A 13,774-nucleotide genomic window follows, 5' to 3' on the forward strand; every position below is an offset into this window, starting at 1 on the left:
ATGTGTAAATTAAAGAGAGTTTATTTTGTATTAAATTATGAATCAGAGAATTTTTTCAATGTCACACTCGCCTCAGAAGAAAGTTCCAACTGTAAAATCAGATGGGTCAATCAAGAAATTACCAAAATTCAACAGCTATAAGCTCAGGATTTATATCCTGCCTTTAATTATCCAGATGATGACTGAGGAACATAGGAGCTTTTTCTCGACTTCCATGATGTAAGCTCCAATAGATTTAAGTCCCAGGTTTTAACTTCAAGGATTTTGTCAGATTCTTACCTTAACTCAATAGAACATGCTAGGAATGTGAAAGTTTGGCAGCAGGAGGATATTGCCATGGGCCTAAAAGAATGATCAAGGTTATTGCTAAACTGGTAGGAGTGGGAGGGAGGGTGGTTGCAGGAGAGATCCCAAACCACTGGGACTTAACAAAAGTTTCCTAGAACTGGATTTTCTGCCACTGAGTAATGCCTTCTGAAGTCTTGGGGAACAGCATTTTAAATTTTCTGCCACAGTGTGCACCTCCAATTTGCAGTTTGATTCATTGTGGCAATAGAGGAGGCCAAGGATGATCATGTTGGAAAGGGATTGGGAAGAACAATTAAAATGGGCGGTGACTGGGAAGTCCGGTTGGCCCCTGTGGGCCAGGCTGAGATGCTCGGTGAACCATTCCCTAAGTTTATGTTTGGTCTACCCGATGTAGAGGAGACTACATTGGGAGCACCTGATGCAGTAAACTAGGTTGGAAGAGAGGCAGGTAAACCTCGGTCTTCCCATTCCCTGACTCCCTTCCGAGCCCCTCCCCTCCCTTCCACTCCTCCCTGCTGCCAACCGGACTAATTTCTCCTATTGACCAACCAAGTTATGTCCTCTACCTGTCTTCATCTATCCTCACCTCACTACCCTGACCCCACCACCCTTTATCTGCAGCTCCCCTGACACCCACCCTCAGTCCTGAAGAAGGGTTATACCTGAAATGTTGATTTCTCCACCTCCTGGTGCTGTCTGGTTTGCTGTGTTCTTCCAGCCTCCTGCCTGTCTACTTTGGATCCCAGCATCTGCAGTTTTGTGTCTCTAACAGTGTGCATCTCAGCCCAAGCTTTGTCATATCATCCAGTTCCATAACATCCCCTACATCTGGTTTTGAATAGACATGAAATTCAACTGATGTGAGGCAATAACTGTGCACCTGAAAGTAATTCTATTCAATACTTTTCAAATTGCAGAGCTGTTGCAGAAGAAAACCATCCAGGCTACAGAACATGAGAAAGTGATGCAACAGAATGGTTAGTAAAGAGATCACAGCCACTCCAGATTAATTCAGCATTTAATGATCAAAGTCAAGCTTGGTTTTGATTTATTCTAGACTTGCTTAGTGCCAGGAGCGAACACCAGCATCAGGCACTTCAACTGAAGGTCAACAAACTGAGCGACCAATTGGAAAAGCAGTCAGCCCTACTTCATGCCAAAGAGGAAGAGGTGAGAAACTGGTTATCTGCTCAAGCAACCCCACTTTGAAAATTATATGCAACATATTATGTACAGCCTCATTTGTGCAAGAATAGAAACCAAAACCTATATAAAGTTTAATGTTGATTTATAACTATTCTTTGACAGAGTTTGTTTTTAAAAGGCTTTAATGCTGGGGTTCCCTTTTTTCAAAGGTTAATACTGGAATACTTGACTGAAATATTTTAGTTTATTCATACTTACAGCTGGGAACAAGTTACCTTTTCTGAAATACTAATAGCACAGTTAGATTACATTCGGTGTTATGGTTTTAGATTAATATTCATGAATATTAAATACCTACCTAATACTGAAATAAAAGTCATATTTCACACCATAGGGTTCAAAAAGTTAGGTTGACTGATTATGAAATGACTGGGTTAAACTTTTACACCCCTTTAGATTTAGGCTTGGAGGTGGGAGTGTCGGAAGTATAATAGGGAAGGAGTCAGGAGGGAAGCCTGATGTCTAATCACCACAGAGGCATATTGTCAGTAGTAGGAACCTGAGTCCACTCATTACCCAGCCAATTGAGTCACTCAACAGTCTAAACAGTGACCTGGAACTTCTTCCCTAACAGCACTGTGTGTGTACACCTACACCAAATGGAATGCAACAGCTCATGAAGGCAGCTCACCACCATCTTCTCAAGATCAACTAGAAATGGGTAATCAATGCTGACCCAACCAGTGAAGTCCATATCCCTGAATGAATAACTTATCAAATTCAACTCTTGCCACCGTGTGTTAGGACACAAGGAAAACCTGGGCAGCTTCCCAATGGTTTCTAGGACAGGGCCTCTATAATGGACACTACATGGCTCACAAAGGGCTCCTGGTGACAATGATTGCCTTGTCAGCAATAGTACAACCACTACTACTGCCCAGCTCCAATTGCCAAGCCTTTCTGCCTGTCTGGCTTCCTCCTCAAAATTTACCAGCACTTCCAGGTTGCTGTCATCCTGAAGATGTTAGCGTCGGTCACTGTTAGCAGTAACACTGCAAGACTGCTGAGCTGCTACCCCTCAGATTGGGTCTACAGTTCTGGGGGCTGTATGTTACATCCTTGATGGACAGCAACTTGTAATTGCCTGCTGCTGCCCCCAGAGTGCTGCTACCTGCTGAATCAGGACTGCCTCCATGATTTCGTCCCCAGTGTAAATATCCTGTCAGAAACTGAAGTGCACATTCCATGGTTGTTGGTTTAATGTTCCTCTATGATAGCATGAAATGATATGGTCAGTCATTTACAGAGATTTCAGTTCAATTTCATGAGTTGTTATTGGAAAAACTAAGAGAATTCCAGAATAAATAAATAAATCATATTTGTACACAGGCATAGTTTTGCCTATTCTAGGTTTGCATTCTACTGAAATCTAAGTGAGGAAAAAGGCATTTTCAGTTTTCAGCTGAGGAGTGTCCATCCTGACTGGTAATAATGCTCTGATGATTCCATTGTCATTACGGCCACATCACAGAAGATGTACAATGGATGAACAATGCATACAATCCCTGTGTGTAGGTTAAAATAGTACCAAGTCTTAACAATACTCATTATGGGAAGTGGAACTCTCTATTTGACTTATGGAGATTTATTTCGCATTGAGGAACATTGATAAGGATTGTTGTCTCTTAATTCTGTTTCTGAGCCATTTTATTTTCCTCGTTTGTATAATCTATTCTTTCTCATCAATCCTGTAGTGCATTGAACTCCATTCTAAACTCACAATTATGCAAAATGAGCATCGTGCCTTTGTAAAAAACATGCAGCATCCTCCGACCAAGTCAAAAAGTTTTCAGAAGAAACCTACCCAGGTGAGGTTCTGAAATCATCTGCAGTCACAATGCAAGGTGAGAAATGGCCACTAATACCAGAGTTTAACAGTTAGCAGGCAATAAATCACCAGGTTTTATTTTAAGACCTGAAATCAAATACAGATGCTTCCTTTACATGAATTCACAAAACAACATTTGGTTTCAAATAATGTATTTTAACTTTTTTGTAATTATCATCAATAATCTTTTAATCTGATGTTAACCCATCAAAATGTTGTAGATGTTTGGTAGTTCTCTTTTGAATTAATTTGACAACATATCTTAAAGACAAAGAACCAAAGACATTAAGTTGAATATATTGTGTGGAAACAGGCCATTCAGCCCCAACTAGTTTGGTTATGTCTTTGCTCTACAGAAGCCTCCACCCATTTCATCTACTGCATCACAGTTATTTCAGCTATCCATTCTGTTCCCTTTTGGCTTATATACCTCTTATATTTACACCACAAAAGAAGCCCTTAGGTGTATTGGGTCAACAGCAGCTCTTTGCTAGAGTGATCTAAAACTAATTGTGCTGACACCTATCTTTTCAGACCCTGCAACATCACTTTTTTCCTTAAAAGAAGGAACTGTTGTTAAATATATGAACAGAAAGCTAGTAATGACAAAAAAGAGCAAACAAGCTACTTTTTTATAAATGAAACATTTGCAGTCTCTTTGACAAATTTTGTAGCAAATTGGAGGAAACAAGCAGATGACACAAATGTTTGTGCAAATACAATCAATGGCTAGTATCAGTGTGAAACCGTTCTTAATCATAGCCTACTTAATGCAATATGCATCAACAAGGCAAGAACAAAGCTAAAATATTTTTACATTATAAATTAAACTAAGAGATGTACCAATGATCATGATGTTGAAGACATGATTATAATGTTAATTTCTTTCCTGTCTCCAAACAGAATTTAGTCACCCAAAGTTAAAACTTATTGCATGTCATCATTGGAATAAATTCAATATAATTAAACTGATTCCATATTTACATTATTTTAGAAACCTGTTTGAATGCTTCTTGAAATAAACAATAAAGCATAAATTATTACAGATGGGATTATCATCTCTGGTATTTAGAGTGCCATACTTGCTGCTATATTTTTGCATAAATTACACAATATGATAAGAAATTGTCATGCAGTGTTGGGTTAAATAATGTAAGTGTGAATAGATTATTGGACCCAATTCACAAGGTAGATAGAGTAAATAATCGAACAAAATTGACGATAGCAAGTCAGCAGCTCATTTTACAATTCCAACAATCCACTTTGGTACTCCTTTTTGCTAGTCCATTGTTTGCTACCAGGCATTTTAATAATGTAAGTTAACTAACAAAATAATTAATATTTGTAATTTAATGGTGAAATATTTGTTTACATTGGACTTGATTGGGTGAAAGATATATTACAAATAATGGACTTTGCAATATTTCATTGCAAAAACTATAAGAATAAATACAGTATCATTTAATATAGAACTTCCTATGAGCTTCACAGTTATCAACTAGTACTTAAATAGCCCAGGAATAAGATGAGATGAAATCACGCAGATTCCGTATGTTAACAAACCTTTCATTGTTTGTTCAGCGAAAGACACTTCTAATTTAGGGAATGGGAAAGGAAGACAGGTGAGTTTAACTTTGGCATGTTCAGCTCACTCAGAGGAAAACAGCTCTTTATCATATGGAAAAGAAAGAACCATATTCATGAACAAAAATTATAATGGTGTTAAGAAAGAGAAAAATAAGAAACAGTATTTATGATCCACAAAATGTGAGGGGAAAAAATTCCTAGAACATATACTGTGCAGTAGGCTGGTGAAAGAGAATCTGAGAAAGTGCAGAAGATAATGGAGACTGGAAAACTAACATAATATAATAGCTAACCACAAGCAGGGGTACTGCATCAAACATTATAATTTCATAATATTAACTTAAATTATAACATGACCTTATGAATTGACAAGAGCTAAAGAACCAGCGTAGGAAGCTGTAGATATGACAGAAATAATGGCCCAATTTTAATCCTGGGTTTTAAGTGGGGCAAGATTGAACCTTATTAGTTTCAACTGTGAAAGGTCAATGCATTAAATATTACTACAATAAACATTTTTAGAATTCTTCCTTAATTCCTAATATTAAAGCACAGATATAGAATAGTATAATATGTTACATGAAAACACCTTAGTTTGATGATTTCATTCTGCTTTGTGATTGATTAATCTCAATAGAGAACATAGCATTGCGGAAAGTGTCCTTCATTTGAATCGTGATTCTACCATTTACCTAATATTCAAAATATAGAATACAGCTAGGGATCATATAGACCCAAACAACATGCAGATGTCACAACTAAGCTGTCAATTTGTTATACAGTCATAGAGTCATAGAATCATAGAGTCATACATCTTAGAAACAGACCTTTCGATCCAACCAATGCACACAGACCATGTTCCCCAACTAAATTAGTCCCACCTGCCTGAGCTTGGCCCATATCCCTTCAAACCTTTCCTATTCATGAACTTATCCAAATGACTTTTAAAGGTTGTAACTGTACCTGCATCCAACCATTCCTCTAGCAATTCTAAAAAAAGTTGCCTGTGTCCTTTTCGAAATCTTTCTCACCTTATAAATATGACCCCTAGTTTTGAATTCCCAAACCCTAGGGAAAATATCCTTACCATTCACCTTATCTACGCCCCTCGTGATTTTATAAACCTCAAAAAGGCCACCCTCAACCTCCTACTCTCCCGTAAAAAGCATCCAAGCCTTTCAAGTCAATTTTTATATCTCAAACCCTCCATTCCTGGCAACATTCTGGTAAATCTTTTCTGACCCCTCTCAAGTTTAATATTTTCTTTCCTATAACAGGGTGACTAGACCTGCATACAATACTCCAGAAGAGGCCTCACCAATGTCCTGTTCAACCTCAACATGACGTCCCACCTCCTTTACTCAAACATCTGAGCAATGAAGGCAAGCATGCTAAATGCCTTCTTAACCAGCCCATCTACCTGTGATGCAAATTCCAAAGAATGATGTACCTGAACCCCTAGGTCTCTCTGCTCTACAACACTACCCCGGGCCCTACAATTAACTGTGTAAGTCCTGTCCTCATTTGTACTACCAAAGTGAAATACCTCGTGTTTATCCAAATTAAACTCCATTTGCCACTCCTCACCGATTGACCCGATTGATCAAGATCTCTTTGTAATCTTAGAAACCCTTCTTCACTGTCCAATCTAACTTATACTTTTACCATGCACATGAAGAATATCTAGAATGTAGCTAAATCATTGGGATGGGAGAACATGCATGAATTTTCATCATAAGTATAGTTTTAGGACATAGCAAACAAAAGCTAGTTAATTGTATTAATGAAAAATATGAATAATTGCTTAGAATTCATGACACCTAAAGCTTCAACGATGTTGTTAGTGAACATTTCTAAGATGGAATCATGGTCCAAAGTTAGCATAGGCAGAGATATCCAAGTATATTTTTGTGTCACTGTATCCAGTAATTTATTGTCTGAATGTTTTTGTCTCTTCTAGAGGAGGTGCTGTCGATGTGTGGCCTTCCTCCTAATGGCAGCAACAACAGCAGGGTTGGCAGTGCTCTGGGCAAATTTGGACAATATTCCTTTCTAAGAAGTTGCAATGAAGCACATGTTCTTACCAGCAGAAACTTGCTTAAGCCTTTTGAACATCAAATGTCTTCAAGGTAGTGCTTTCATCATTTGCAAAGATTATTTACTGAATATGATGGACATTATAAAATTGGACCAATGCATAAGCTCACAGACCACAGGCTTGCTGCTTGTCCTTGCCAAACTGACTAAGATCAAAACTTCTCACATGTGGAATTCTGACTGCTTGCCTATGTGACATGCTTGGTGAATCACCGTTTTGGTTAGAGAAAGCAAAATGAATAAGAGATTTTTTTTATTTGTTCATCTACTACCGGACTGTACAGCAATATTAGCAGCAGGCTTTCTAATTGACATTTGCCACCAATCCCTTTAATGCCAGTGATAAGACACTCCCAGATTGAAAGAAAAGGGGATAACCACTTTAGAGAGATGACAGCACAGTGGTCATGTCACTCATCTAGTAATCCAGAGGCTATGGCTAATGTTTTTGGGGACATGGGTGAAAGTATCACCTCGGAATCGGGTGAAATTTAAATTAAATGAATAAATACATTTGGAATTGAAAGGTCATCTCAGTAATTGTAACGATGGAATGATCACTAATTGTCTGAAAATCTTATCTGGTTCAATAATGCCCTTTAATGAAGGAGGTCAGGTCTGGCCTAGATAGGTCAGTAGACTCACAGCAATGTGGCTGATTTTTAACTGCCCTCTGAAATGGTCTAGCAAATCATTCAGTTCAACCACAATTATAGATTTGTCAATGAGGCCAACATTTCATTTAAAAAAATTAAAAGATTTACAGTATCACACTTCATTGAAAGTGGAGAGAATTGTCTGTCATGATCACCCAATGCACACCTAATCTCCAAATCTTAGTCATTGAGAAGAACCACAGTTTATCCTCTGCTTACAGTTTCAAAATGAGAACTTGACAAATGGATTGAGGACAGCAGGTGGATATATGTTTTGTTTCTTGACCAAATAATTGTTCAGAGCTGAAAATGTGTTGCTGGAAAAGCGCAGCAGGTCAGGCAGCATCCAAGGAGCAGGAGAATCGACGTTTCGGGCATGAGCCCTTCTTCTCCTGCTCCTTGGATGCAGCCTGACCTGCTGCACTTTTCCAGCAACACATTTTCAGCTCTGATCTCCAGCATCTGCAGTCCTCACTTTCTCCCAAATAATTGTTCAACTCAGTTGAACAGTAAATCAGTATCGGGAGTTAATGATGGATTTCATACAGCATGTTATTTAAAAAAAACAAGAATCACAATTTTGAAGTTTAGCAAATAATAAGTCAGCTGTGTTATTATTGATTTCACAGAGATTTTATTTTTATAAGATAATGCTGGTGATTAATAAAATGAATGTGCAAATTAACTGAAAAGAACTTCATTTATTTCTGTACAAATCTACAGCTCACAATTTCTAGTTCTCCCTCCGGTATGAAACAAATATTTACATTTAAAATACCAATTCAACATGTTTATTCAAACTGTGCTATATCGTCTTATTTAACACAAGTACAACACAAAAAAAAAGTGTTTTAAAACTTTACTTTGATGTTCATGTGAAAACATTTGGAAAATAATAATGCCACCATAATCAAATTATAACTCATTGCCTCAGCTTCATTATTTTATCACAAATTTGATGTCCACCTAGTGAATTTGGTCATTTACAACATCAGAATGAAGTGCCTATTATGGCATTTTTTAAAAGTTTAGCTTTGCAGCACATGGGGCATTATAGGCAAACCCAGCATTTGTTACCCATCCCCAATTGTCCTTGAGAAGGTTGTGATAAGCAGCTTTCTTGAACTCCTGCAATCTCTTTGATGTATAAACACCCACAGGGTGTATATAGGCTCCAGGAAGTTGACCCGGCGAAGGTATAGCAATATTGTTCCAAAGACAAACATATTATTCACGTAACAGGCGGGTCTAAGAAATCCATTTATCAGCAATTCATACAGACTGTTAATCTGAAGTGTTCTGATGTCACATGAAGTTCACAAGCTGCACGTCAAAAATCCATCTTGTTTCAATATTCTGCTGGACATCCAATAATGGCCATCTTGTTGCAGGAACAGATGTAATGGAGTAAACTCAAACTGGGGTTTCTTTGGACCTTAATTATATGCACATCTTAGTTGCTGGCAAACATTATATTTCTTTGAGCTGTGCTGTCATTACATGCTGAAGTTCCAGCAGTTCCCAGTATTGTAAAGGATGGTCCTGCCATGTTAAGTAGTTCAAATGCATCCTATCAACTGTTTCCTGTGGAAAACTCTGAACAGGAAAAATACCTTTGACCAGCGGTCCATCAGGCAGTGGTCAGCACATAATATCTTTGAGGCTATGCCTCTTGCGGGTGATTCAGTCAGATGCTTTCATGAGCAGATGGTTAGTCATTTGGCAAATTGTGTCAAACACCAGGAGATAGCTTGCTGGTGGTTAGAATGACACTTGCCTTCAGGTTGGCTCATGCATTTCCAAACAATCTGTGCTACCACACCCTACCTTCAAGACAGCTGTAGTGGTGAAGATTATAAAGTATTTCCTTCTGTTATGTGCTTTTGCAAATATGGTTGAAAAAGAGATGCAATAGTTTTATTGAGGTTCATCCCAAGCAACTCCACGTTGTTCGATTCTGTGCTGTACAGGCTGCTCTCAGGCACATACTGTGCCTAGAGGACCATCAATTCAGTGAAAGATGCTGTTTGTTCAGCCTGAAACCTTTGGTCCTCCAAAACAAAGAACTTTCTTCAACCAAACGTTGGAGCCTGGGATATTCCAAAGTCCAGGACCATAATATATTCTGAGGGATACACTAACACCTAGGGTAGCTACTGCAAAGGTACTGCAGGGAAAGGCCATGAAGGTATTTTTTGTCATGATGTACCAAGTGGCTGGTAATCTGCAGAATGCCTCAAGCTGTATGCATGAAATAGAACAATTATGGTTCTTACCGTATTTAGTGCATGTTCCAATTTTGCAGTTGGATTGAGGTACCTAAGAATGCAAAGTGAGCAACTGACAAAAGTGGAATTTTGTGCTTTCTGAAATATCTCGTTTGAATTGCTCTGTAATCAGCATTCAGTTTTTAATTAGAAAAGTATATTTTTGCAAAAACAAGGAAGGCCTTGAAAGTGGTCTGGAATCTGATTATCAGCACTGTTCCTTCAGTAGTATGTGACCCAGGAAGGGTAATGAAAGAAAAGTGGGAAGTGGAAATAAAACATTACGTATTTCAAAATAAAGAGCAGAAAGCAAAACAATTCACATCAACAATTACAGAAATGGCACATTAGCAAAGCTTGCTTGCATAACAAATGGTCACTGGACTCGAAATATTAACTCTGTTTTTCCTCTCTACAGAGACTATCAGACTTGCTGCATTTCTCCATCACATCTGTTTTTGCTGATAATGATGATGGTCCTATTTGGGTGTATGTATATGATAGCTAGTTAGAATTGCTAATTCATGCAGATAAATATAGTAACATAATGCAATAATCCAATTAGGATTTCCAACAACTTTTCTTATGTGGTGTAAATAACTATGTTAAAATATCTATGCATTGAACTAAACTTAATATTATAGTGTGAATTGGTTTTGATCCCAAGGTCACAATTACGACCTCATAATTTAATACATATAATGACTGTGCTATTTTACACATCAAATGACCTTAGTAAAGAATACAATTATTATAAATGTTGTCCTGACTTTTAGTCATAGTGTCATAGAGATGTACAGCACGGAAACAAACCCTTTGGTCCAACTCATCCATGCTGACCAGATATCCCACCCCAATTTAGTCCCACCTGCCAGCACCGGTCCATAACCCTGCAAACCCTTCCTATTCACATACCCACTTGGATGCCTTTTAAATGTTGCAATTGTACCAGCCTTCAATACTTCTTCTAGCAGCCCATTCCACACATGTACCACCCTCTGCATGAAAAGGTTACCCCTTAAGTCTCTTTTACATTTTCCCCCCTCACCCTAACCCTATGCCCTCTAGTTCTGAACTCCCCCACACCAGGGAAAAGACCTTGTCTTTTTACCCTATCCATGCCCTTCATGATTTTATAAACCTCTATAAGGTCACCCCTCAGCCTCTGATGCTCCAGAGAAAACAGACCCAGCCTATTCAACCTCTCCCAATAGCTCAAATCCTACAACCCTGGCAACATCCTTATAAATCTTTTCTGAACCCTTTCAGGTTTCACAACATCTCTCCGATAGGAAGGAGACCAGAATTGCACGCACTATTCCAACAGTGGCCTAACCAATGTCCTGTACAGCCACAACATGACCTCCCAATTCCTGTACTCAATACTCTGATCAATAAAGCATACCAAACGCCTTCTTCACTATCCTATCTACCTCCAACTCCACTTTCAAGGAGCTACGAACCTGCACTCCAAGGTCTCTTTGTTCAGCAACACTCCCTAGGACCTTACCATTAAGTGTATAAGTCCTGCTAAGATTTGCTTTTACAAAATGCAGCACCTCGCATTTATCTCAATTAAACTCCATCTGCCACTTCTCAGCCCATTGGCCCATCTGGTCCAGATCCTGTTGTAATCTGAGGTAACCCTCTTCGCTGTCCACTACACCTCCAATTTTGGTGTCATCTGCAAACTTACTAACTGTACCTCTTATGCTCACATCCAAATCATTTATGTAAATGACAAAAACAGTGGACACTGCACCAATCCTTGTGGCACTCCACTGGTCACAGGCCTCCAGTCTGAAAAACAACTCTCCACCACCACCCTCTGTCTTCAGCCAGTTCTGTATCCAAATGGCTAGTTCTCCCTGTATTCCGTGAGATCTAACCTTACTAATCTGTCTCCCATAGGGAACCTTGTCGAACGCCTTACTGAAGTCCATGTAGATCATGTCTAACACTCTGCCCTCGTCAATCTTTTTTGTTACTTCTTCAAATAACTTAATCAAGTTTGTGAGACATGATTTCCCACACACAAAGCCATGCTGACTATCCCTAATCAGTCCTTGCCTTTCCAAATACATGTACACCCTGTCCCTCAGGATTCCCTCCAACAACTTGCCCACCACCGACATTAGGCTCACTGGTCTATAGTTCCCTGGCTTGTCCTTACCACCTTTCTTAAAAAGTGGCACGATGTTACCCAACCTCCAGTCTTCCAGCACCTCACCCATGACTATCGATGATACAAATATCTCAGCAAGAGGCCCAGCAATCACTTCTCTAGCTTCCCACAGAGTTCTAGGGTACACCTGATCAGGTCCTGGGGATTTATCCACCTTTAACCATTTCAAGCCATCCAGCACTTCCTCCTCTGTAAAATGGACATTTTTCAAGATGTCTATTTCCCTACATTCTATATCTTCCATGTCCTTTTCCACAGTAAACATTGATGCAAAATACTTGTTTAGAATTTCCCCCATCTCCTCAGCTCCACACAAAGGCTGCCTTGCTGATCTTTGACAGGCCCTATTCTCTCCCTAGTTACCCTTTTGTCCTTATGTATTTCTAAAAGCCCTTTGGATTCTTCTTAACCCTATTTAACAAAGCTATCTCATGTCCCATAGTTTAACTATTCATCTTTAAAATATTTGTATTTTAGTTGAAGGTATACATATAATATTTGAGTCAATGCTGTTGTAGGTCATTGTACAGCTTCCTCAGAGCAGCATAGAACAATTATGACTTTTCTATGGATTTTTGCAAAGGGAGAAAAATGACAATAATCCCAGCGTGGAGTTTCAAAACTGCTGAGCATGGGTTGCAAAATCAAACAGTATTCTTGGTGTATTACTATTGATCGGTGCTCAAAATTAATTGTGAACAACAATGAAGAAAAAGATGGGAAGACAATGTTGTGAAATAATCAGGGTTAAAATATATGCGATAGATGAAATTGTAAGGTACTTTTTAGTAAACCCCTCAAGCAAGCTGTATTCTTCTAAGGACAAAAATAACCAGGCATTAATTGTCAACTCCCTTCACAACAAAGCACAATTACTCATAAGGATTAAACACAGTTTAAAAGCCACTATCCTCGGGATCCTTCTGATGATAACCATGTAATGCTAATTAGTTGGACTACAATCTGATAAAGGAATGCTGGGACCAAGTCTCATTCTCTTACTGGAGATAGTATCACGTCCAAACAGATGAACCAACATGACTGTTGCCCAACCTAGTTTTTCCAAGGATAAATTAAAGAAACATTTAAATTCATAGAGTCAAAGAGATATACAGCACAGAAACTGACTTTTCAGTCCAACTCATCCATGCTGACCAGATATCCAACCCAATCTAGTCTCACCTGCCAGCACCTGGCCTATATCTGTCCAAACCCTTCCTATTCATATACGCATCCAGATGCCTTTTAAATGTTGCAATTGTACTAGCTTCCACCACTTCCCCTGGCAGCTCATTCCGTACACGTACCACCCTCTGGGCAGCTTAATCACAATAGGAAAGCCCTCTCACCAAATATGGGAAAACATTTCAGAATGATCCTTTTCATCTTTTTTACACCATCTTTTTAATGATATGCCACCAAAAATATATAAATATTTCAAAGCTAATGATTAGATTCAGTAGGGGAGACACATTGGTATGAGGTTCCTGATGAAGGGCTTTTGCCCGAAACGTCGATTTCGAAGCTACTTGGATGCTGCCTGAACTGCTGTGCTCTTCCAGCACCACTAATCCAGACATTGGTATGAGTCAACTCCATGTCACTCAGTATGAACCTAATGGATCTCATTCACAAGAAC

The 13,774-nt window shown here is 38.8% G+C and overlaps 1 protein-coding gene across 3 annotated transcripts in view; it reads left to right on the forward strand.

Moving 5' to 3' along the window:
- traf3ip3 (TRAF3 interacting protein 3) overlaps positions 1 to 8,032 on the forward strand; it is a 39,933-nt gene extending 31,901 nt beyond the window's left edge. The window contains exons 12-15 of one of the 3 annotated variants that reach the window (XM_072563645.1): positions 1,227 to 1,286; positions 1,367 to 1,479; positions 3,210 to 3,323; positions 6,891 to 8,032. In XM_072563645.1, the coding sequence (XP_072419746.1) occupies positions 1,227 to 1,286; positions 1,367 to 1,479; positions 3,210 to 3,323; positions 6,891 to 6,986 (383 nt within the window). In that variant the 3' untranslated portion in view covers positions 6,987 to 8,032. Of the gene's footprint in view, positions 1 to 1,226; positions 1,287 to 1,366; positions 1,480 to 3,209; positions 3,360 to 6,207; positions 6,852 to 6,890 lie in introns of those variants that run through there. The other 2 variants (XM_072563646.1, XM_072563647.1) reach the window with 2 other exon arrangements.
- The last annotated feature ends 5,742 nt before the right edge of the window (positions 8,033 to 13,774 follow it).

This window comes from Chiloscyllium punctatum, chromosome 45 (genome assembly GCF_047496795.1).
Source record: "Chiloscyllium punctatum isolate Juve2018m chromosome 45, sChiPun1.3, whole genome shotgun sequence".
In the NCBI taxonomy this organism is placed as follows: domain Eukaryota; kingdom Metazoa; phylum Chordata; class Chondrichthyes; order Orectolobiformes; family Hemiscylliidae; genus Chiloscyllium; species Chiloscyllium punctatum.